Raw genomic sequence first — 25,459 nt, 5'->3', positions numbered from 1 at the left:
GGCTGCCATTGACGGTGCTCTCTGGCCCACTGCAATCGGCGCTGGCGGTGTTGTCTGATCAGGCGTGGCTTTCTCAGGGTACGCCTGGCACGACAGCCTGCTTGAACCAGTCGTTGGTTGATTAGCCTTCTGGATACAGGCACATTTGTCAGTTGCTGCCACTCAGCCCTAAGCCGATTAGCTGACTTGGTACGGCCATTGCGGACTAACCGGCGCAGCTGGCAATCATCCCTCCTTGTGGTTCTGCGGGGACGTCCTGGCCTCGGTATTGGAGTCGGGACACGCCTCTGAGCATTTCGTTTCAGGATCTTTGACACCTGTCCTTGAGTGATGCCATACTGCCGAGCAATAGCACGCTGTTTCATGCCGTAATTTCGTAAAGCCACCACTCCATGACAAACAGCATTGTCGAGTTGACGGACCATCTCCAGAGGAAGCGGCAATAACTTTTGGAGACGTGCAGCAGTTGTTTTCCACAAATACAGAACGCAACCACCCTTGTATACCCGACTGTGAAGCCAATCATCAAATGCACCTGTCCGTACATTTTGCCACGCCACCTGTGATATAATCCTGTTGTTGACTTCTTGCTGCGACAACCAATCAGTGACATGGTTCTTTGAACAAATAAATCACCAAGTGTAAAAACTCACCAGATTGATATACTCAGTTAAGAAAGTAAACCCGTCAAGAAAAAAAATAAATTCACTTTAAATGCCAAGTCTGTATATATCTCCAAGTGCCATTGTCACTCTGTGGCTTTCTGTGTGTCTGTCTGTCTGCCTTTGTTCCGTATGCACGGCCACATATTTTAAGTTACAAAGTCTAAGCTCGGGATACCAATACAACCTGGTGTGGGTGGTACCATCCGCCAAATGGCCGCGGCGTCATTCGGGGGTGTTGGCCGGGGGGGGGGGGGGGGGGGGGGGGGGAGGAGGAGTAAAATTCCGTAAAATTCCTTTGTAAATGTGTACCGTGTAGCGCCACTGGTGGTGGTAGCTGAGGGTGTCACAATTCCCTTTTTTTTTACTTGGGCAACCCTGGAATTAAAGCACTCTTTGCATGTGTAAATTTGTCCTACTTTGATTATCTCACCCCACTCCCCCCCCTCGCCCCCCCAAAATGGAGGTGCCTGCTAATGCCCCCCCCCCAAAGATGTATATGTAGTAGATATCTTCCCCGCCCCCTCCCTTCTCCATCTCCTCTCTTCCCCTTACCCTTCCCCTCCCCCCCTTTTCCCTCCCTTTCTACCATCAAGGAATGTGAGACTAATAGGTCCGTACGAAGCGACGCGTAGGCTCTTGTAGTTGTCTATATTTAGAATAATCTTTCAAATAAATGACAAAAGGAACACCACAAAAAATGTTCCCCTCGCTCTGCTCCGTTAAATTATATTCTTCAATGCAATGTATATTCCCTCACCCCACTCCCTCTCCCCCCTCCTCCCCCAACCTACAATCAATCCCTATCGTCCATCTGCACCTGAACGTGGTACAACGGATGTGTATGAAGCACGTAATGTTTTCATTTTATAGGTTGCTTTGTGCATCCAACTATCGAACACCCCAACAGTTATCTATATCGTAATACACCTGTTCGTCTGTCCGTCCATCTGTGTGCAACATCCTGTTCCACCTGTTAGTTGGACAGCTGCCTTACTCCACCCACAATATCACAATGGCCATGCCCTCCCTATAAATTTTGCCTTCAGTGTAAAACGACCAAAGCAACTGTTAAAAGGATCGTCAAATATAAAAAGGTTGAAGCCGATAGGCATCATGGGCCTTGTGAAGATCACAGTACATATGGCCTCGTGAAGGCCTCAGTAATTAAGACAGCGGTCTGATGTCTATACACCACCCAAATAACTGTGTTGTTCTCTAAAGTAGAGAATGAATGAATGAATGATCGTTTTAAGGCCATTTTCCCCGCTAGAGTGGGGGTTAGCTCTCTAAAGCAGACCTTTTATCAAAATGGTTACACGGGTCCACGTGCTGTAACCTGCGACTATTTTCTCTTAAAAGACTTGACCATGAAGCATAAAACACATGCCATTGTTTTAACGATGGGTACATATGCATCAGGAAGAAGATAATTGGTTTCGGGTCATTTGTTGGCACAACAAAGGCTGCTCTTGGTAACTTGAGAGTTGCAATTCCATGATGTTTCCACATATCGGGATTGAGTTGGACAGATGACCTGTAGGATCTGTTTTGATCACGGTTTCTGTGAAGTCGATGATAGCATGATAGGGGAGGGGAAAGCGTTAAATATTCCGCTGTTTTGATGAGGAAATAAAGAAATATGTAGTGATTGATGTGGGAATGAATAGCTGTTTGCTTTTATGAGCAGGAGGACGGTTAGGAGGGAAGGACAGAGTTGTGCTTGGGAAGGGGGAGGGGAGAGAGCAATGATGGGACAGAGTGAGGAGGGAAGGTTGAAGATTTCGAGTGGGGGTTGAGGACTTACAATGGGGTAGGGCCGTAGGGGGGTTGAGGTGTAGTGATGGGGTGCGGAGGGGGTTTTAAAGCTTGAATTGGGGAGGGAATTGACGCCTTAGGATTGCGACGAGAGAGTGAGGACTTGGTTTTGGTGGTGGGAGAGCAGAGAAAAGATGGGACAGATTTGGGAGGGGGCGGTTGAGGCTTTCGAGGAGGGTGAGGACCTTTGGTGGGGGCAGGGTTGATGAGTTGTGTGGGGAGGGGGTTTGAAGGCTTGGAATGGGGTAGGGATTGACACCTTATGCTTGGTAGGAGAAGGATGAGGACTTGGAAGGCAGAGATGAAGGTTGAGGACTTGGGGTGGGGGGGGGGGGGGGGTCGAGGTTGAGGACTTGGTATTTGCAAAGAGGGAAGAGTTGAGGAATTGAAGTCACATTTGACATTGTTCGATCCCTACTAATTATTATTATTGTTATGATTGTCATTCTGATGAATAATACTGTATGAGAAAGTCCTTGGCTCTATCGAATTGCATAGATCATCACAGAGAGAATAGATCCAGTTTGGATGGCTGGTTTGGTCCTTAACAATAAAACCCCTTTGTTCCTCAGGCATCTCTATCTTTAGATGCCAGTGTGCTTACCTGGTTACTTAATCGCTGCGCTCCGCAGCTGGCTGCTCGATCCTCCTTGGCTCCCCCCTGGAAGGCCGGGGTTCGCTCTCTTGTCTTCTCATGCTTCCCCTCTCTGTTCACCCACTCGCTTTCCCACATTGCTCTACCTCGACTTTGGGACATGTTCTTCTGTGAAGGTTTCACTTTCCCTTTACTTTGTCACACACTTCTTTGATGTCACAATTTTGGTGTCTAAAAAACTGTTGAGTGTCCAACAAAACAAAAGAACAAATTTCTTCTCAGTTATTTTCATGACAGTCTCTTGTTGGAAAAACTTCAGGAAATGGGGTGAAGCTTTTGTTACTCCAAAATACAAATTTCGAGTACAATTATCTTTGGATGGCTATCTGCAGGAGTAAGAGTGCTCTTGAGGTTGGCTGCTACTTTTCTTCGAGCTGGAGTGAGGGGAGCTCGAGGGAACCGGGGAATTAAAGGAACAGGACCCGGGGGATTTGATGGGACAGAAGAAGGTGTTGTTCGTGCGGTGAGGAAATGCTGAAATGAAACTTAGTTGACCTTCAGCTTGGGCTAGTGCTCGAGATATAATTTTGTCATCTATGAAAACACAAAATAAAACAGGGAAAGATAGAAAAGAGACAAACATATCCCATATTGTTTATTGACACATGATTCCCTCACCCCCTCATCCTCAGATCTTGGAGCAGCCTTTGTCTGAGACGGATCTTGAGCGGGCCTATGCCTCACAGTCCCGCCGACGCACCTCGACAGAACCTAACCGATCTTTGGGCTCACGAGCCCCATTGCCTTCCGACTCTCCACCCCCCCATCCCCAGCTTGTTGTCCTTGGTCTCCGCAGACTTGCAGCTCCACATGATCTCCGTGGACCACGTCGTGGCACTGGAAGCAGTGGCAGTAATAAATTGCCACATAGGACACCCCCAGCTTCACCAACAAGTATCGCAAGTGGTGCTAGCTTTGCCAGTGTTGCAAGTCGGGTGAGTGGGAGGTTCTGGGGTGGCAGCCCCACTTCCGCTGGAGTTGGTGGTCGAGAGAAGGTTTGGCAACGACATCTTTGGGAGAAAAAGGAAAGGAGGGCTGGAAGTGGAGCAACTGTAGGTAGAGGACCAGGCCGAAGACCAAGTGCTGGTCTGGTTTGCTCGACTGGAGAACACGGTGGGTTGGCACCCGGTAGTAGGAGTGATGGGGTACGACGGAAAAGCCGAGAGACTTTAATTGGGGGTCAAGCTCATGGGCCGGGTGAACCGAATGCCATGGGACGAGAGGAAGGGACCCGGACCGAAGATGATTCTTCCTCAGGTCGAAGACGGAGCCGTGAAAGCAGGGAGAGCCGTGGAAGCGGGGATTCTGGGTGGAAAGGAAGTGATCGAGGCTCAAGCCCATCTAGTCGTGTACCGGACCCTCACACCATTGGAATCGGTCGAACGGTGTCAAATGAAATCGGTTTAGAAAAAGGAGGAAAAAATCGGGGTTTTGAAGGAGATATGAACAAGAAATGAATTAATATTTTGCTTATGGTTTGAGATTTCTTGCCTATTCTGGACCAAATATCCAGGCCCAAAAATGTTGCCTTTGCTGGCACAATTCAGAGTCCTCATGCTTGGTGCTCTCGGCAGTTGATGGTAGACGTGCTCGCTGCGAGATAACAGATGCCAAGTTTGCCTGATTTGGCCTATTTGGTTTCAAGATGTCCATGTACACACACTATTCATTGGTTAGGCCGAAGTATGCTATGTTAACTTAACATTCAGTTACACAGTATAATCAAGAGGTTTGGACAGTGCGTTGAGAGCTGTGCGGAGATGGGATGCGAAGTCTGCAACATTAGGCTCTTTGCATGCTGTTTCTTCCTTATAGTATGTCACACAAAGAGCAATCATTCTTACAGGCCTTGTTCAAAATTCAGTATTCCTGTTTTCATTTTTTTCATATATTTGTGGATTATATTTTAGTCTTTTCTTGATCCTCCTTTTCTTGATTTTCTTGTTTCCTCCTTTCTTGATTCTGTGTCCTCTTGTAAACCATTTACCTTTTCTCTTCTCCCGGCCATATTAATCTCCATCAGCCCAATATTCTTGCCTATCGTTTATGTGCCCATGTTTGTACAAATCTGCAGTGGCTTGGTGTTTTTTAATCATTGTTTTGCACACGTGGCTTGGTTCTGTGCCTCGGGAGTGTTTTGTAAGCAAAAATCTATTGTGAAAATCTATATTGATATTTAGAGCTATATTGCTATTGATATTTACATCTATATTGTTACTTGTTCCTTCATATTAAAAGTTGTTTGTGCAATCTGGGTGCTTGTTTTGTTGCGTAGGCATTTCTAATTCGGTCAATGATGCATCACATGATTCATAAAACCATAATCTAGTTAACAATACGCTTGTTTGTCTGTGTGGCGTGGGTTTGAATCCCTTCCCCCGGAATAAGCACCTTGTTAAACTCGGACAGTGGACCAGAGGTTTATTATGGATAAGAATACATGCATGGGAGACGGCGTCCACAGCCGGCCCCAACATCTCAGCGCGCCACAACCCTTAGTCGGCTTAATATACTTTTCTCGAAGATCAAAGGAACTCGAAACATCTCCCAAGTTCATCCCTCCCAAATGCCACAGACTGCCGCCTCGAAGAGAAGTTGTACAGAGTTGACAAGCAGGCTAAGCCTCAGGGAAATAATGTTTTGCAAGGTCAAACATGGGATTTTGTCCAGTTTTTCTCAAAGCCAGACAACCAGACGCTGGACTGGAAATCGGTCACAGTGTGACGCTGCTGCCACCATCAGGATAGGGATTATAATGAAATTCCTTACACGTGTATGTGTGTGTCTCGAACATTCCCTTCCACCAATTAGTTGGAAAGTTTGCCTTTCTCCACCCACAACTTGTATTTGGAATGAAAATCATGTTCGCCATGTTGGTATTTTCTGCGATGCGAAATCAAAGACATTTTCAGAGCTTTCATATTCATGATCGCCATGCTCTCCCTATAAGTTTTCCCTTCATTGTAAAAGGAATTTGAGGCAACAGGCATCATGGGCCTTGTGAAAGTCAGCTTCTCCGATTGAGGCAGGTTTTTGGGACAGGTATGGGAGCGCGTGCTGGAGCAGCGCATCGCCACATCCACTTTCTGCCGATACTCCAGGCCCCCCCCCCATCTGACTACCCACCAGGCAGGTGCTTGGCACATCCCCATCTCTTTGAGATGCAAATCGATCTGCTGCAGCCACGAGGCACGTGGTCCGCCCGTTGACCTCCCGCACTCACGAAGCTCCCTCCTCAAGAGAATCTGGTGAGCAGGATATCAGGTCAGGAAAATGAGTCACATGTCCATACAGCTGAGCTGAGGCTCGGACTATGCAGGTAACAAATTTCATCTGAGTCTCTCAGCAAACGCTCATTGGGCACAAAGTCAGACCAGCGACAGCCAAGGAATCTCCGAAGAGACCTGGTACCGAAGGAGTTAAGTCTTTGTTTCAGATCCTTGGTCAGAGTCCAAATCTCACATCCGTAGTTGCCGCTGTTTCTGTTGATACTGATGAAGTTCCTTCAATAGGCTTTCTCAAGCTCATGATAATAATAACCATTCTTTTCACGCCGTGGGGCGCATCAGAGCTTCCGAGGCAGTTTCATTGGCGAAGGAGTACAATGCTGGACTGGTCACCACTCCGACGCAGGATTCAAGCTCATGAAAGAATCACCCAATTCTTGGTAACTCACCAAGACTTGGTACTCACGCTACTATACCTATGGAACAACAGCACACTGGGCCTAACACTGGCGAGGAAACACCTGACGATTCAACGACGGCGAAGAACTACATATTAACTGTTGACACAGCAGAACAAAGAGATCCTTGCTGATGCCTCTTCAGCTGAGGGCACTCATGCAAATGACCTTCGTCATGAGATGCGCAGCCAACATTATGTCGATCTGAGTGCGTCAGATGCTCTCTCAGGAACGTCTTGGATAATGTTTGGTTGAATTTTACAGGCTGGGTGAATGGGATGAAATTAAGTGTGTTATTATGAAACTCGTAAAAATCCCGTTAAATATGATTTGAACAGTTTATTTGATGGTGCAGCCTCCTGATTGTGCCAAAGTCTGAAGCCTCGGCCTAGTGTCACGGGTGCTTTTATCTTGATCTTTATTTATTAGGCATCCTACGGATGTAAATGAACATTCGTCTCGCTCTACGCTCATTGCAAATCACATGCAGTGAATTTCACCTCCCTGCACCTTGTATTTATTGTTATTAAAAAAACCGCTTCTGTACATCGCCCATGAGGCTCGGTTTGCAAGCCACCGTCTACAATTCCAGTACAAGAGACATAATTACTCTTCTATGGAAAATCTTTTTCGAGTTTGTTTTTTTCCTCAAAAATAGACCGTAGTGAAGACACATTCATGTTTAATAAATTGGCCTTTAAAACCTACCCTTACGAAGGGGGACAGACATCTGTACAAACACACAAACTGACATTGTGTTTCATATGGTAGATTGTCAGACTTAATGTACCATTTTGTAACTTTATCAGGATTGTTTACGTGTCAGTTATCATTTTGATACCTGTATCACTTTGATATTTGAGTGAATGAAAGCTTTATCGAGGTTGAAGTGTTTATATTGTACTGTGGCGGACACGAAAGCTCACTGGCGTGAGGGCATCATGCCGCGCACCAAGTGGGCGGCGGCCACGCCCGAGGGGTAGGCGTGGCTGCGGGATATACACCGGGCGCGCAGCCCGGAGCGCTCCAGTGCTACAGTTGAGCTCTTATAATAAAGCCTCTTGAACTTACCGCGTTGTCCGCTTCCTCCTTGTTATACAAGTAGCGCGCGTAGCACCGCGCTTCATTGGTGACCCTCTGACGTTCTGGTCAGCCGTCGCTGACCACCCGAACCCGCCACAGCAATGGCAACCAACGCGGTCCAAATCAAACTCCCTGAGTTCTGGGAGGCTCAAGCCGAAGTTTGGTTCCTGCAGGCAGAAGCCCAGTTCCGACTTCAAGGCATCACGGTGGACGAGACCAGGTACTGCCACGTGGTCGCCTCCCTCGGGCCCGGCACGGCCGCCCGCATCGTGTCGGTCCTGAGGAACCCACCGGCCGACGACAGGTATGAGGCGATCAAGCGTCTCCTCCTCGCAACGTTCGGCCTCACGGTGGACGCTCGGGCCGACCGCCTCCTGGACCTCCCCGAGCTCGGTGACACGCAACCGTCGGTCCGCATGGACCATATGCTGTCGTTGATGGGCGACGAAACCCCGAACGCTCTATTCCGGGCGTTATTTCGACGCCAGCTGCCGGCATGAATCCGCCTCGCGTTGGCCGGTTCCGCGACGACGGAACCCCGACCTCTCGCTGCCGAGGCCGACAGGTTCTTCGCGGCTTTGGACACCCAGGCGAGTTTTGTCGCGGCTCTCGGGGTTGACCCTGATGCTGATGCACCACACCTCGTGGATCTCGAGGCTGATGCACACTTCGTGTCCGCCGCCACGCCCCGCCCACCACCGCCGCCGCGGAGAAAACCGCGGCCTCCGCCACCTTCGCCGCAAACCTGGTGTTTTTTCCACGCCAAGTTCGGCCACGAGGCTCGGCAATGTCGCCCGCCGTGCTCATTCGGCAGGTCGGGAAACGCCCGGGCCGGCCCTCGGTAGTGGCACTGAGCGCCGGCCGTTCAAACATCCTACTGTTCATCACGGACACCTTATCCGCGCGCCGTTACCTGTGCGACACGGGAGCGCAGGTGAGTGTCGTTCCCGCCGGTACGTCCGACAAGCAGTCTGCGGGCCGGGGCCCCGCACTGCTTGCTGCCAACGGTACGTCCATTCGCACGTACGGAAAACGCTGCCTTTCTCTGCGGTTCGGAGGGCAGGTTTTCCGGTGGTCGTTCGTCACTGCCGACGTGCCTATGGCACTGTTCGGCGTGGACTTCCTGTGTGCCAATGGTCTGCTGGTGGACGTAAAGCACAGAAGGCTTGTCCAGGCTGAGACGTTCAGCTCGCTCGCGTGCGCGCTGCCCGCCTCGTTGAGCAACTCCCGGAGTGGCTCATCGAGCGGCTCGCCGAGCGGCTTGCTGAGCGGTTCGGTTCCGGCCAGGTTCATCTGTACGCTTCCGGCAGCGAACGAATTCACCCGCCTCCTCGCCGGTTTCCCGGCCCTCACGCGGCCCACCTTCTCGGCGGGGGCCGTCAAGCACGGGGTGGAATACCACATACTCACCGCCGGGCCACCGGTCTATGCCCGGGCATGCCGCCTCGAGCCGACGAAGCTCGCGGTAGCTAAAGCGGAGTTCGCTACGCTGGAGCGGCTCGGCATCGTGCGGCACTCCGAGAGTGCTTGGGCGTCGCCGCTTCACATCGTGCCAAAACCCCGGCGGGGGTTGGCGACCGTGCGGGGACCACCGGCGCCTCAACGACGTCACCACCCCCGACTGCTACCCCGTCCCCCACATTCAGGACTTCTCCGCCCGATTGGCGGGCATGTCCTTCTTTTCGAAGGTGGACCTCATACGCGGCTACCATCAGGTCCCCGTCAGGCCGGAGGACATCCCGAAGACGGCGGTCATCACGCCATTCGGACTTTTCGAGTTTCTTCGGATGCCCTTCGGTTTGAAGAATGCGGCTCAGGCGTTCCAGCGACTAATGGACAGCGTCTTGCGCGACTTGGATTTCGTCTACGTCTACCTGGACGACATCCTCGTCGCCAGCGCGTCCCGCGAAGAGCACCTACACCATCTCCGCACGCTCTTCGAACGTCTGGGCCAGCATAGTCTCATCCTGAACCCCGCCAAGTGCCTGTTCGGCGTTGCCGACATCGACTTTTTGGGGCACCGCGTCACCAGGCACGGGGCCTTCCCCCTACCGGCCAAGGTGGAGGCGGTGAAGGGGTTTCCACGCCCCCGCACGATCAAGGGGCTCCAGGAGTTCCTGGGCATGGTAAACTTTTACCATCGGTTCCTGCGCCCCTTGCACGAGGCCCTCCGAGACAAGCCGGGCAAAGGTGACGCTACCTGGACCGAGCAGATGGACGCGGCGTTCGCGGGCGCGAAGCTCGCCTTGGCTAACGCCACCATGCTCGCGCACCCGGCGCCCGATGCACCGATCGCCCTCACCACCGACGCCTCGGACTATGCGGTGGGCGCGGTGCACGAGCAATGGGTGCGTGGTGCTTGGCAACCGCTGGCGTTCTTCAGCCGGCAGCTTCGCCCACCCGAACGCCGTTATAGTACCTTCGACCGCGAGTTGCTCGGGCTTCACCTGGCGGTCAGGCACTTCCGCCATCTGCTCGAGGGCCGTGCGTTCACGGCCTTCATCGACCACAAGCCACTGGTCTTCGCGATGGGCAAGGTCGCCGAGCCGTGGTCGGCCCGGCAGCAGCGTCACCTCTCGGCCGTGTCCGAATATACAACGGACATCCGGCACGTCGCGGGGAAGGACAACCCGGTGGCGGATTGCCTTTCCCGGTCCGTCGCCCACGCAGTCCACCTTGGCATCGACTATGCCCGGATGGCGGCGGACTAGGCCGCCGACCCCGGCGTCAAGGCCTTGCGGACCGCCGTCACAGGCCTCCGCGTCACCGAGGTGCCATTTGATGGTGCGGGCACGGCCCTCTTGTGCGACGTCTCCCTCGGGTGGCCTCGCCCCATCGTGCCCGCGGGCTGGCAGCGCCAGGTTTTTGACGCCATCCACGGCCTGTCCCACCCGGGCACGAAGGCCTCCCAGAGGTTGGTCGCCGACAAGTTTGTCTGGCATGGCCTCCGGAAGGCCGTCCGCGGCTGGACCAGGACGTGCCTCGCGTGCCAGCGCACGAAGGTGCACCGGCACACCTAGGCCTCATTGGCCCCGTTCACGGTGCCGGAACGTCGGTTCGACCACGTGCACGTGGACCTGGTGGGACCTCTGCCCCCCTCGCGGGGTTTCACCCATGTCCTGACAATGGTGGACCGCACCACCCGGTGGCCGGAGGCCATGCCTTTGGCGGCGATGATGGCGGCGGACATTGCGCAGGTGTTCATCGCCACCTGGGTCGCCCGGTTCGGCGCCACCTCGGTCATCTCGTCCGACCGCGGCCCTCAGTTCACCTCGGAGCTCTGGGGGGCGGTCGCGCGGGGGCTCGGGGTCCAGCTGCACCGAACCACGGCCTACCACCCCCAGGCTAACGGCCTGTGCAAGCGGTTCCACCGCTCGTTGAAGGCCGTGCTCCGGGCCACCCTCCCCGACGGCGGCTGGGTCGACAGGCTCCCCTGGGTCCTGCTGGGCCTCCGGACGGTGCCCAAGGACGACCTGCGCGCATCCGCGGCGGGGTTGGTCTTCGGACAACCGCTGCGGGTGCCGGGCGAGTTCCTCCCCGACCCCACGGCACCATGGTCCGCGGCGCAGGAGCGCTCCGCGCTGCAGGAGACAGCCCGGAAGTTCGCCCCGGTGCCGACGGCGCACCACGGGCACCCGCCTACGCACGTCGCCCCGGAGCTTCGCACCGCGGAGTACGTCTTCATCCGGCACGACGCCCACCGGACACCACTGCGGCCCCCGTACGACGGGCCTTTCCGCGTGCTGGAGACCGGGGTTAAACATTTCACCTTGGACATCGGCGGTACTCCCGACCGCGTCTCGGTGGATCGCCTCAAGCCGGCCCACCTCGACGTGGACCACCCACCGCCGGTGGCTCCGCCCCCGCGTCGGGGCCGCCCCCCTGCGGGCGTACCCCCGGCACCGCCCAGGCCCGCCGGCATGCCGCCTCCCGGTCCTGCACCCATCCCTGGTGCAGCCGGAGGCATCCCAGCTGGCATCCCTGCACCCCGGACGCTGCCGGTCGCCAGAGGGCGCTTCGGCCAGGTCATCCGTTTGCCCCGCAAACTGGCCCTCCAGGTGCGCGGGAATTCTGGGGGGGGGGGGGGGGGGGGCGCGTGTGGCGGACACGAAAGCTCACTGGCGTGAGGGCATCATTCCGCGCACCAAGTGGGCGGCGGCCACGCCCTAGGGGTAGGCGTGGCCACGGGATATACACAGGGCGCGCAGGCCGGAGCGCTCCAGTGCTACAGTTGAGCTCTTATAATAAAGACTCTTGAACTTACCGCGTTGTCCGCTTCGTCCTTGTTATACAAGTAGCGCGCGTAGCACCGCGCTTCAGTACAACAACGAGTGTGAATTGGGTGTGGTGGTGGGGGACAAGGGGGGTGTCGGTGTGTTATTTGTGTGGGTAAAAATTATCATTCAATTATGTCACAGCACCGACGTTGACCCAACGTCGGCAAAGGAAATTCCTGTCCACCTACAAGGTCTTCATCCACAGCTTGATGGAGTCCTGCTCTCCACTTTGGGCTGGATCCCCTGCATCACTTCTTGCTCAGTTTAACACCGTAGAAACCAAGACCTTTAAGATCGTTGGAATCTCCAGTGAAGAAGCTGAGTCTATGTGTTTGTCACTTCGCCATCGCAGACAGGTTGGTGGCCTCTGTCTTCTACCACCTCCTTTCTGGTCCTGGACCCTCTGCTCTTTCCGTGCTTGGTCTACCCCAGGTTTCTGCTCGGTACTCCACCATCAACCCCCTTCCAGTGAAACTACTTAAATCTAGAATCGCTACTCCCCTCCATTCATTCGTTCCTCTGTTTTCCCTGCCTGTGGCACCAACTTCCACATCCTCTTCAATCTCATCCTTCCCTGCAGGAGTCCAGGTCTTCAAGACAGCTGTTCACCACCATTTCAGATGCACATGATCCCCCATCCACAACCATGATATTTTCCACCCTCGTTACCCTCGCCCACCCCAATCCCTCAATTTAAAAATTGATGGTTATTTTTCAACATCCGTCACATATTGTAAAGCGTTGGTGCAATGGCGTTACCGTATATTATTATTATTAATGTCGTTAAACTAACGCCAACGTGTTTCTTGGGACACTGGCAGTGCTGGCAACACAATCAGATATTCCACTTCACCTGAGAAACAAATATAATTATCAATGTTGTGACCCATATATGGTAAGGTTGGAATGAAGTGGTGTATAAGCATTGGCTAATGTTTTCTGCGGTTCGATGGCAGTGTACAAGCGAGTACATTTGTGAATTTACCAACCATAAAGGAAGCCATGTTTTTTGTATCGAGGTGTGAATAATTATATTGTACATATTTCCTGCCCTCGATATTTTGTTTTTGCAAATTAATTTTTTCATCACTTGTACTCTCGCGAGAGCAGAACTGGAAGGATGTGCAATAAGTGCCTTTAAATTTAGCGGTTTAAAGTGTGGAAATTTACTTCATATCATCCCGTTTGTTTTTGTCATATTATGACATTCTTCGAACTGACACAAACTTCATTCCAAAATTGATATATATATATATATATATATATAGAAAAAAACGGTAAAAAAATACGGGCAATGGAGGATGTTTTATTAAGCGGTGTAGCAGGTACATAAAAATTTAGTTACGCTTTTTTGTTGTCTTTGAGAAAAATAATTATTCAGCTCCCAAACTACAAGTGCTTAAAAGAAGCTAAAACGTACATCGATTACAAATAAAAATTGGAATTCTTGTGGAAAAAAGCCAAATGTACTTCGCCGGAAAATACGTCATTACGTGGTTTCTATATTCTATATTTATTATACAACGAGTGACGAGTCATAGTCAATGAGTCATTCCTGAGGGTGAGCCGGTGAGGTAGCCTTTCTTTTCTGCAGAGATCTTGTGAGTGGATGTTTGAGTTTGGGAAAAAGGCTTCCGCCATTAAAATTGGGTTTGGGTTTGGGTATTGTCTTGTCGTAGCTGCATGGTCGTGTTGTTATTTAATGTTTGTCGTTTAACAAATTTAAGCTTTTAGTTTTATTGAGCAAGTTACAAGTTTGTGATGTTATAGCAACATTGTACCCAAATGTCGACTTTTCCTTGCAAATTAAGTTATTGTAATGTTGGGCTTTATCAGATTGATCTTTTTATTTGAATAAATCGCAAAAGAGAAGTTTTTTTTTTAAACTATTAGTCTTTCGAGGCATGTGAAAGGCCTTGCGGCCTAACTAGCCGAGTAGCGGAGCATGGGACCACGTGTGATTTGGCGGGTTATTCAATGGGTCTCACTAAAATCCGAAATGGAGCGAAATGGACCTCAAAATCCGAAATGGAGCGAAATGGACCTCAAAATAACCAATAACTTCCCCATAGCCTACACTTTTCATTTCATTTCATACACAACATATTAAACCAACCTCAATAACATCCGAAATGGATGGTGATTCAGTAGTAAAATTAAATGTTAAAATACTGATCTAAAACAGGTGAGGAATGAATAAAATGTAATGTTAATTAAGTACCCCTAACCCTAACCCTAACAACCCTAACCCTAACAACCCTAACAACCCTAACCCTAACAACCCTAACAACCCATCATTTGTCTTCCTCTCTCTCAACAATACTCCGCACATCCGTCGAACCATTCGCATTTCCACCCTTTCCAACCTTCGTTGCTGCTCTACGTTCATTACCCATGTCTCGCTCCCATAAATCATAACGCTTCTCACACATGCAGCATAAACCTTTCCCTTCAGCTTAAACGACACCCCCCTCATCATCAGCACGCCACTCAATTCCCGAAACTTCTTCCATGCACATCTCACTCGAGCAACCGTTGCCGAGTCTGATCCACCTTCTCCATTCAGCATGTCTCCGAGGTAGCAAAATGTTTTCACACCTTCCAGCTTCACGCCGTCTCCAAGATCCAACTCAACATTTCCTCCATCTGCAGCTCCCTCTGTGCACACCTTACATTTGAATGTAGCTGCCACACTGGTTAATGACCCTCTCAGACCACTACATTTTTGATGAACCCACTCAGCGCACATTGTACACTGAATGGAGTTCACTCCGACACCCTTCCTACACACAGCACAGGGCCACTTCCCAGTTCTTTCCACCTCACCACATGTTTTACCACTTGCCATCACCTTCGTCTTTCCGATATTCACCTTCAGACCTTTTGTCTCCATACATTCCTTCCACGTGTTCATCTTTTCCTTCAGTCCATCCATACTTTCCGCAATCAACACCAGATCATCTGCATACAACAACTCCCACGGTAAACCCTCCTTTACGTTCTGAGCCAGCACCTCCATCACAGCTACAAATAGTAGTGGACTTAGTACCGACCCCTGATGCACTCCCACCTTCACCTCAAACTCACCACTGTTCCCGTCCTTCGTCCTTACAGCTGTGCGCGCTCTTTTGTACATTGCCATCACTACTCTGATCAACCATTCCCCCACTCCTAACTTCCTCAATGCCCATGTCAATACTTTGCGTGGAAACCGATCGAATGCTTTCTCCAGATCAACAAACCCAAGAAACAACTTCTTCCTCTTCTCCATGTACTTCTCCTGCAACTGCCTCAATGAAAAGCGCGTCTGTCGTTCCTCTTCCTGGCATGAATCCAAACTGCATTTCGTCGATCTTCACTTTCTTCCTTATCCTTCTCTCCAACACCTTTTCCAATACCTTCATTTGGGTCATTCCATGTCAAATCATCAAAGAATCTGCCGTCATCTCTCAGATTTTTGTAAAACTTTGGGAACCAATTGGGACCCATGAAAAACAGCTAGAACTCAAATATTTTTGCTAACAGCCTCTTAATTAGTGAGATACAGGTTAACGAACTTTGGACTAATTAGCGCGATGTCGCGAATTCAAATGGCCATATCTCTAAAAGTATAACACCTAGAGAGCTGGTTTTGGTGTCATTTTAAAGGTATTTTCATGCCCTATAAATTTGTCTGGGCAACATTTTCCTACCTCCAATCACAAAAAAGTTATCACAAAATATAAACTTCAATCGTGAATCCAAAAAAAATGTATCCTTCCAATTTCCTCAAATTCATCCCAGATGTACCTTATGATGTCAAGAAGCTTCCACATAAGTTTTGTGATGGGCACTCCTCCCTGTCTACAGGCATCCTCCCTGTCAAATGACGACTGCCAAGGAAAAGTTCATCTTGAAGCAGAAATCCTGCTGCAATCCCTTTGGAGCTCATGAAAAACCAAAGTCGGCTGGCTTGAGAGCTGTTAGCCAAAAAGCCATAGCCGCTCATCCAAGCCTCAAACTGCAAAGTGCACAGAAAATCTGTACCCAGTGTCGTAAGAAACTGGCAAAAAGACAACCAGGTGTGGTAGAGACTCAGAGTGAAATACCATTACCAGTGACCAGCAGCGCTATTAGCAGTAGTGAGGACAATGATGGTGGAGGTGAATCACCAATACCAGGCAGTTCAGGGGAGTTTGAATTTCATTCTCCTGAAATGGAACAGAATACACTGAATGAGTCTTTGGGATTGATTGGAGAATCACCTATTCCAAAAAAGAGACTTGCTGCAGATAAATATGTGAAATCCAAAACCAAGAAAATCGGTGACACTGTGAACAAAAAATTGGAAATCGCGACAGGATTGCCATCTAACAAACTCCAGGATGCAGGACAGGAGATGATAGAACAACTCAAGCACAAGTTTGAATCAACGACCAAGAAAAGTGAACAAGTGCAGGTGCTGACTGTTCTGCCAAAAAGCTGGACAATTGCTGAGATCACAGAGGAGTTTGATGTGTCAAGCTACATGGCTAGGAAAGCAAAGGCATTGGTCAGAGAACAAGGAATTCTCACCATGCCTAACCCAAAGACGGGAAAAGCGATTTCAAAGGAAATTGAGGAAAAGGTCAGGGAATTCTACTTGTCAGAGACCATAAGCAGACAAATGCCTGGCATGAAAGACTTTGTTTCTGTTCTAGTCAATGGGAAAAAGCAACATATGCAAAAACATTTAGTGCTATGTAATCTGAAGGAAGCATATGAGCTTTTCAAGGAGGCCCATCCGAATGTAAAGATTGGATTTTCAAAATTTGCTGAACTCCGTCCAAGGCAGTGTGTTCTAGCAGGATCAAGTGGAACACACTCAGTCTGTGTTTGCACAACACATCAAAATGTAAAGCTCATGTTCACTGGAGCAAAACTGGATTCTGTGACTGGTGGTGAGTTTAAAGACTACAGTCACTGTCTTGCAGCTATTCAGTGTAACCCACCTCGCATTGAGTGTTTTTTTGGCAAGTGTTCAGAGTGTCCCGGAATGGCGGGTCTTCAAGATAAGCTTGAAACATATATGCAAGACAACATGATCGACCAGGTGCAGTATAAACAGTGGACATCAACTGATCGGTCGAACCTTGAGACGAAAGTTCAGACAGTTGCTGACTTTCTGGATTCTTTCCAAAGCAGCCTTCAGAAACTGTTACCACACAGTTTCATTGCCAAACAGCAGTCGCGTTACCTACAGAATCTGAAGAATACACTTGAGCCTGGTGTGTTCCTGGTCATTGCAGACTTTGCGGAGAACTATAGTTTTGTAGTTCAGGATGCATCTCAGTCATTCCATTGGAACAACCTGCAGGCCACAATCCACCCGTTTGTGTGCTACTATCGGCAAAGCATGCAAGATAAAACTCCTGAACACATAAATTTTGCCATCATATCAGAATGTAACATTCATGATACCGTGGCAGTTCATCTGTTCCAAAAACTGTTCCTTCAATTCCTAACCACCAAATTTGGACAGCGCCCTAAAAAGGTTTGCTACTTCTCCGACGGATGTGCAGCCCAGTACAGGAATCGGAAGAACTTCAGCAATTTATGCCTCCATGAAGAGGATTTCGGTGTCCCAGCTGAATGGCACTTTTTTGCTACGTCGCATGGGAAGGGACCATCTGATGGAGTTGGCGGGACAATTAAGCGGTTAGCAGCTAAAGCCAGTCTCCAACGACCATATGATCAACAGATCATCACTCCTCGCCAACTTTTTGAATTTGCTGATTCAGAGATTGCAAATGTCAACTGCCAGTTTGCAACAGCAGAACAGTATGAACAAGAATCAAAACTACTCAAAGCAAGATTCGAAGAGACCCGCACAATCCCAGGTACACTAAAGCTACATTGCTTTGTTCCTGTGTCTAAGGAAAAAGTCACAGTTCGAGCCTTTTCGTTCTCAGCCGAAGAACGAAAGGAACATGTGAAACTTACACCTGGGATGATCGATCACAATGTCTCAGCCATAACTGGTTATGTTACAGTGGATTATGATGGTCACTGGTGGGTTGCATGTGTCATGGAACATACCCCAGAGAGGCATGAGGTGGATGTTAAGTTCCTCCATCCACATGGACCATCCCCATCATATACATTTCCGGAACCATCAGACCCTCTCACTATTGACTACCAGGATGTGCTTACTACTGTTGAACCAACCACTGCAACTGGAAGGACATATTGTATTTCCAAGAAAGAAACAAGTGCTGCTGTTGCTGCATTGAAGAGGAAATTGAAAGCCTAAGTCAGGTTAGTGAACACTGTGTACTTGAACTCACTTATTGATTGTATAATACATTACAAATGCTGATTTTCGAACCTATATGCCATACGTACATGTACATTATTGCTCATATCTCAGAAACTATTGGAGTGCCCTTCACAAAATTTATGTGGAAGCTTCTTGACATCATAAGGTACCTCTGGGATGGATTTGAGGAAATTTGAAGGATACATTTTTTGGGGATTCACAATTGAAGTTTATATTTTGTGATAACTTTTTTGTGGTTGGAGGTAGGAAAATGTTGCCCAGACAAATTCATAGGGCATGAAAATACCTTTAAAATGACACCAAAACCAGCTCTCTAGGTGTTATACTTTTAGAGATATGGCCATTTGAATTCGCGACGTCGCGCTAATTAGTCCAAAGTTCGTTAGTCTGTATCTCACTAATTAAGAGGCTGTTAGCAAAAATATTTGAGTTCTTGCCGTTTTTCATGGGTCCCAATTGGTTCCCAAAGTTTTACAAAAATCTGAGAGATGACGGCAGATTCTTTGATGATTTGACATGGAATGACCCATTTCATGCTCCAATAACTTTATCGCTCAGTACGAGCCACACTCCAGAGGGTCACCTTTCCCCTTGTATAGAGGGAGGAGGGTACTCGGTTCCCAATCCACTGGAATGCGGCCTTCTTTCACCACCAGATTACAGATCTCTGATATTCTCTTCACACCCCAACTTCCTGCTGCCTTCAACATATCTCCCACAACTCCCGTCGGCCCTCCCGCTTTTCTACCCTTCATTGCTTTTATCGCTTCCTCAACTTCCTTCTCAGTTATCTTCTCTGCCGGTCCTAAAAGTGGGTTACTCTCTATGTTGCCATCCCATTCATTCTCTGTATTCAACAGCATTTCCATATATCTTTTCCATCTTCCTTTAATTCCATCTGGGTCGACAACGATTTGTCCCACTTCATCCTTCAAGCAACTCACCCCCATCACATCACACCTCTCTTTCGCTATCTGCTTTGCAATCCTGAATACTGCTTTCTGACCCTCTTCCGAATTCAAGCGTTCTCCGAACATTTTCCTACATGCCTCCTGCACCTTTGCTACCTCTTTCTTTGCAGGCTGCCTTATAACTTTCATGCTCTGCTGTTTCTGCTCCCGTACCCTTCGCCTTCTTGAACTCCTTGAACTTCTTCCTCTTCTCGTCAATCCTCTTTCCAACTTCATCATCCCACCACCATGTTTCCGAGTGCCTCGGTGGTCCTTTTGTCCATCCACGTACCTCACCAACGGCTCCCAACAGACTATCTTTCATTGACATCCAACCACTTTCAAGCTCAACCACATCATCCTCGACCCTACTCAGCCTCTCTTTTAATGCCTCCCTTACTGTCATCTCTTTCAACCTCCACACCTTAATTCTCGGTTGGTACTTCACCCACCGAGCTCTCCTCGCACCTTTCACCCTTACGTCGCAGACAACCAAGTGGTGCTGTGAAACAGCCTCCTCCCCCGGGATCACCTTTGTGTCCCGGAGGTGCCCCCTATCTCGCCTACGCACCATCAGGTAGTCAACGGTTGTCGTCGACCCACCTGACGTGTATGTAACAAGCTTATTATCCTCTTTCTGGAACTGAGTATAACAAATCAGCTCCATCAGCAAACTCCAAAATCCTTTCACCTTCTCCATTTCTCACACCATATCCGTAACCCCCATGAACTGTCAAAACCATCCATACACCTTCCCACATGTCCATTTAGATCTCCTCCTACCACAACAACTTCCTCATCTTTCACGTTTTCCATCAGCTTCTCTATCGCACACCAGAGCTTGTCCTTCTCTTCATCGCTTCGACCAACCTGCGGAGCATATCCCGAGATGACGTTCACCAAGAGCTTTCCAATCATCATTTTCACCATCATAAACCTATCATTCACTCTAGTCACACTCACCACACTGTCTACAAACTCCTCAGAAAACAGGACACCAACACCATTCACGCCCTCCAGGCACCCTTGCCACACAAACTTGTATTTCGGTCCCTGCCTACCCTTCACCATTCTCACACCACTTCCCTTCCATCTTGTCTCTTGCACACAACATATGTCCACTCTTCTTCTGACCAATACTTCCACCACTTCTCCTGATCTCCCTGTCATTGTCCCTACATTCCATGTCCCAAACCTCAGAAACCGATCTCCACTTCGGGCTGTACCCTGCCCACATGTAGTTGTAATTGTCATGGTTCTCTCTTTGAGGCAATGTTTTTATTGCCGGATGCCCTTCCTGACGCCAACCCTCTTAGTCGCCTCTTACGACACGCAGGGATACGGCGTACCTATTCTTATCCAGGGTACACACTGGGAAACGTTTAAAACATGGAAATTCTGGGCGGTGGGGGGTGCGGCGTCAGCATCACGGCTGCGGTTTAAACATATTTAAATAAATATTTAAACAAAACCATGAAAAACAATCTGGGAAAAGTCTCTAAGTGAGAACGTGGATTTGAGAAAGCAGGAGCAGAGGTGAAAGAAAAACGAGATACAGGGGGCGGGGCACAAGTCGAGACGAAGAGGCCGCACGAGGCGCGAACAAAGAAACGACTAATTACACACAAATTTGCAACAACTACAAAACCAAATAGAAACACACAATAACACATACACAACAAAATACCCAGCGGAAATTTGACAAAGAAACGAATGGGAAAACACTCAAACTTTGATGCCGTGGAGAGATCGAAGCAAGCCCCGTCGCTCGAGGGACCGGAAGTTTACCGGTTTTATTTTATGTATGAATGATATTATTTTTTTCTAGTCCTATTTCTTTCTTTCAGATTGAGAAAATGTCCAAGAAGTTCACCCTGGTTCAACCTCGCCCTAGTGGGAGCCATGATGATCCACCAGACATCCCATCAACTGACTGGAGTCTCTGTGTCCTTTGTCAAGAGACAACATCAGAATCGCTTCAACAGCCAAAGAGGGGCACACGCTTGGATGCTGATGTGAGCTGCAAGTTGTTGGATGGTCAGCTGAAGTTAGCACAGGAAAAGGGCTACGATCCATTCAAGATCGACCTCGATCGCATTGATGACAGCAATGGCATTGAAATGACATTGATATCGAACACTGCATCATGGCATAAGTCCTGCAGAAGTAAACTTTCTGTCTCCAAAATTGATAGGTATGCCTCTGCCAAGAAGCGGACATTAGATGGATCAGAAGCACAGCAGGGAGGTAGTCCAGTGAAAACACGTCGTCTCATCAATCTGTCGCACATTAGTGAGCAATCAGAACCAACTTGTTTCTTTTGTGATGGACTGGGTGGAGATGCTGGAATCCATCGGGCTTCTACATTTGGTTTAGACGAAAATGTCCGACGCTATGCTGTAATGCTGAAAGACACTCACTTGCTAAGAAAACTGGCTGGAGGAGATATGGTGGCTATTGAGGCTATGTATCATAAGCGGTGTCTAAGTGCACTTTACAACCGTGCCTCTAAAGTGTTCTTAGGTCATCAATCTAACAAAGCAGACAGGGAAGAGGATCAAAGGTGTCGTAGCATTGCCTTTGCTGAATTATTGTCTTACATTGAAGAGGCACGGAAGTGTGATCAGGGTCTTGCCACTGTCTTTAGGTTAGCAGATTTAGTGAACATCTACAAAGACCGACTGATAGACCTTGGTGTTGGAGAGGATGTGAATGTGAATTCCACACGTTTGAAAGACAGCTTAATGTCATACTGTCCATCCCTGTCAGCCAGTAAAAAGGGTAATGATGTGATGCTAGCTTTTGACACTGATGTTGGGGATGCTCTGAAGAGAGCTTGCGAAAGCGACTTCGATGCTGCAGCTATTAACCTGGCCAGGGCAGCACAGATCGTGAGAAGACAGATCTTTCAAGGGAATTATTGTTTTGATGGGACTTTCGCAGATGCCAGCATTCCAAGTTCTTTCTCAGCTCTGGTGACCATGATTTTAGAAGGTCCTAGCATTGTGCATCAGACAGGGAAAGAGGAGTCAGTTGCAAAAGCAGGTAGGACTATTGCACAGTTGCTTGCATTTAATAGTGTGAAATCAGCAGCAAAGGAAAGGGAAAACGTTCGCCACAACAGAGACCGAGAAAATCCGGTACCAATCTACATAGCATTAAAAGTGCATTCTGAAACGCGCAGTCGGCAGCTCATAGATCGCTTCTATAGTCCAGGACTGTGTGTGTCGTACGACCGCATCCTGGGATTGTCAGCGAGTGCTGCAAATGCTGCTATTCAACAGTTTGAAGCCGATGGTGTTGTTTGTCCTCCCAAGCTAAGCTCTGGCGTTTTCACGACAGCACAAGCAGATAATATCGACCACAATCCCAGCTCGTGACTTGTGTAGGTTGCAGGGAGTGGTTGAATCAGCTCGTGACTGCAAAGGATTCCTTCCATGGAACTGCGATATCGCTCTGCCAGCACCCAACAGAGGATGATCCTGGAGAAGACCGTGGAAGATTGATAATATCGAAAGAGGGACCCAAACAAATTCAACCACTCCCTGCAACCTACACAAGTGTGTTGCCTGCTGATGGCTTTCCAAAACACCTCTTTGTGCCGAAACTGCAAGGGCCTGTAAAGGCAATGTCTGATGCATGGGTGCAAGACAAAGTTGGAGACAAACTGGTTGGAGGAACTGAAAAGATGGTATGATTCAGGGAAATCAGATCGTGATGAGTTCATATCTTGGGCTGCATATCATGCTGGCCACCTACATCAGATGGTGAAGCCGAAGGCGACCACAGCCTTGATGCCAATGTTTAGAGAAACATCAACATCTGTTGCCATGATCACTCATGTCATAAAAGTTGTAAAGGCACATCTCATGAATGACATGACACAACTCATGAATCCAGAGCAAGTACCAGTCATCACGATGGATCAACCCCTCTATGCACTTGGCAAGCGGATAGAGTGGAGTCATCCTGAACTTTATGGTGAAGACAAATTGGTTATGATGTTGGGGCCACTGCACACGGAGATGGCTGCCCTCAAGACAATTGGTGATTTCATGGACGGCAGTGGATGGATGAATGCGATAACCAAGGCTAACATCGCCACAGCAGGTTTAGCTGATTCTCTAATCCATGCATCCAACTTGTGCAATGCCAGGCGCACACACCAAGTCACAGCAGCCGCACTACACATTTTGCAGAAGAAAGCATATGGAACGTATCTGGAGGTCAGAGATCAACCAAGAAGCTTTGACAACTGGTGCTCAGGACAAAGAGATAGCCATCCACAGTTTTTGTACTGGTCTACTGTCTTAGACTTCCAGCTGTCCATCTTCCAGTTTGTCAGATCCATTCGTTGCTCAAACTTCAAGCTCGATGTGGAGTCCACAGCACAACTAGTATCCTGGTTTTTTTCCCATGGATCACACTAACTATGCCAGATGGTTGCCTGTTATTGTGCGAGATATGGTGGCGCTCCGAGAAACTAGTCCACATGGCTACCAGAACTTCTGCCAGGGCTCATTCACTGCCAACAAGACTGGACGGAAATTCTCATCAATAGGCCTCGATCAGGCTCACGAACAATTTAATGTACTCGTGAAAGGAGACGGTGGAGCGGTCGGCCTGACTGAAAACCCTGCTGCACTGAGGAGGTGGATGACAGCGGGCCCTGAGGTAGCTCGAATGATCGAAGAGTTTGAAGAGTTGTACTTGAAGCCGAAGGAGCAAAGGGACTTACACCATGAACAAACTGGTAGTATACAACAGGCATTTGCCAAAGATGTGCGCTCCCTTGTTTCAACCATTGAGGAGATGGGCAACCCGTTCGAAGATGACAGCAATGATCTATCACTTGAATCGGAGGAAATAATGCCATCCAGCGTTAGAGAGACTGTCATGCACGTTAAAAAGATTGGGAAAACACAGTACCAAACATTCATAGAAGAGCGTCTGGAGAAGCAGGAGAAACCTATAGATGATGTAATCTCTCGGAATAAGCTTCCACTTTTCAGTAGTCCAAAGAAAGTTGGTAAATCAAAGGTGAAGGGAATGATAGCAGATGGACCACAATACCACTGATACAGGAGGCATGTTCAGAGCTTACAAGCTGCCATTGTAAGTCGGCCTGTAAAGGCAACTGTAAATGCTCCAGGGCAAATCTGCCCTGCACATCACTGTGTGACTGCGATGGACAGTGCTTGTAGTACTACGCGTCTGTGCGAGAGCCTCCACCTTTCAAGTGCCCACAATAATTTAAGTTACAACTGCAACTGTGTGTAACTTTGATTAATACCATTCCATTGTTATCCGAGACCAATAAAACAATGTGTATCACTTGGAATTGAAATTTTACCTAAAATACAATGAGAGATTCAAGGAAAATGGAAACACCATGGCGGCCATCTTGAAATTAAAGATGATGGATGCCAATCTTTATGCAATTGATCCCATTGGATTCAGAGACCATGAAAACATGGGGTAAGACACTGGAACTGTGGTGTTATCGCTCATAGTATAGAAGTTATTGAGGGAAATAGGTCACAGAGGGCGGTCATGTTGAAATTCAATATGGCGGCCACCAGGGGTTCTGAATTTTTGGGCGCCCCTCAGGAAAATAATTTTATAGGTCCATACTACATCTGTAAAGGGGTCAATATATGGTTGAACCCCAAAAAAATTGATACAAAAGGTTTTTCAATGGATTCTGGTACCATTGGGCATGGTAAATGACATACTAAAAATCTAGTAACATCTGACTCCAGAAAGGGGTCATTTTCAAGATGGCCGCCGGAGCTTAAAATGGCCATATCTCAATTATTATTCAACCTAGAAAGGTGGTTTTGGTGTCTAACCCTAGGTTTTAGGGCCCAAGGAATCCAATTGAATCAATAAAATTACCATCAGTTAATTATTTATTGACAAGTCCAAGATGGCATCCCAAGGTGACATCCTGATCCACTAAAATGGCTCTGTCGAATAGTAGTCAACCTCGAGAGATATTTTCAGTGTGTATACCTAGGTTTAAGGCACC

General features: G+C 48.8%; 2 protein-coding genes across 9 annotated transcripts in view; both read left to right on the top strand.

The window, feature by feature from the left end:
• Positions 1–2,758: 2,758 nt before the first annotated feature.
• LOC144888191 (uncharacterized) lies at positions 2,759–5,385 on the top strand. 2 transcript variants are annotated; one of them, XM_078769598.1, is made up of 4 exons: positions 2,759–2,787; positions 2,825–3,251; positions 3,468–3,598; positions 3,768–5,385. In XM_078769598.1, the coding sequence occupies exons 2-4, from the start codon at positions 3,236–3,238 to the stop codon at positions 4,590–4,592; spliced, it is 972 nt and encodes a 323-aa protein (XP_078625724.1). In that variant the 5' UTR covers positions 2,759–2,787; positions 2,825–3,235; the 3' UTR covers positions 4,593–5,385. The 2 variants fall into 2 exon arrangements, with proteins under 2 accessions (XP_078625724.1, XP_078625723.1); XM_078769597.1 differs by lacking the exon at positions 3,468–3,598.
• Positions 5,386–13,653: 8,268 nt separating this feature from the next.
• Positions 13,654–25,459, top strand: part of LOC137432378 (uncharacterized) — a 29,061-nt gene continuing 17,255 nt past the window's right edge. For 3 of the 7 annotated variants that reach the window (XM_078769595.1, XM_078769596.1, XM_068124263.2), the window contains exon 1: positions 15,908–18,456. In XM_078769595.1, coding sequence (XP_078625721.1) covers positions 16,046–18,451 — 2,406 coding nt within the window. In that variant the 5' untranslated portion in view covers positions 15,908–16,045 and the 3' untranslated portion in view covers positions 18,452–18,456. Of the gene's footprint in view, positions 13,782–15,907; positions 18,457–25,459 lie in introns of those variants that run through there. The other 4 variants (XR_013621715.1, XR_013621714.1, XR_013621717.1 and 1 more) reach the window with 3 other exon arrangements.

Source organism: Myxine glutinosa, unplaced genomic scaffold (genome assembly GCF_964187855.1).
Source record: "Myxine glutinosa unplaced genomic scaffold, kmMyxGlut1.1 SCAFFOLD_3311, whole genome shotgun sequence".
In the NCBI taxonomy this organism is placed as follows: Eukaryota; Metazoa; Chordata; class Myxini; order Myxiniformes; family Myxinidae; genus Myxine; species Myxine glutinosa.
The sequence above is the reverse complement of the archived record's forward strand: the minus strand, read 5'-3'. Positions and strand labels throughout refer to the sequence as shown.

Coding starts and splice junctions, on each gene's coding strand:
- LOC144888191 (XM_078769597.1), top strand. CDS start 3,069: ATGCCAGTGTGCTTACCTGGTTACTTAATCGCTGCGCTCCGCAGCTGG. Junction 3,252..3,767: donor GGACATGTTCTTCTGTGAAG/GTTTCACTTTCC, acceptor CCTCATCCTCAG/ATCTTGGAGCAGCCTTTGTC.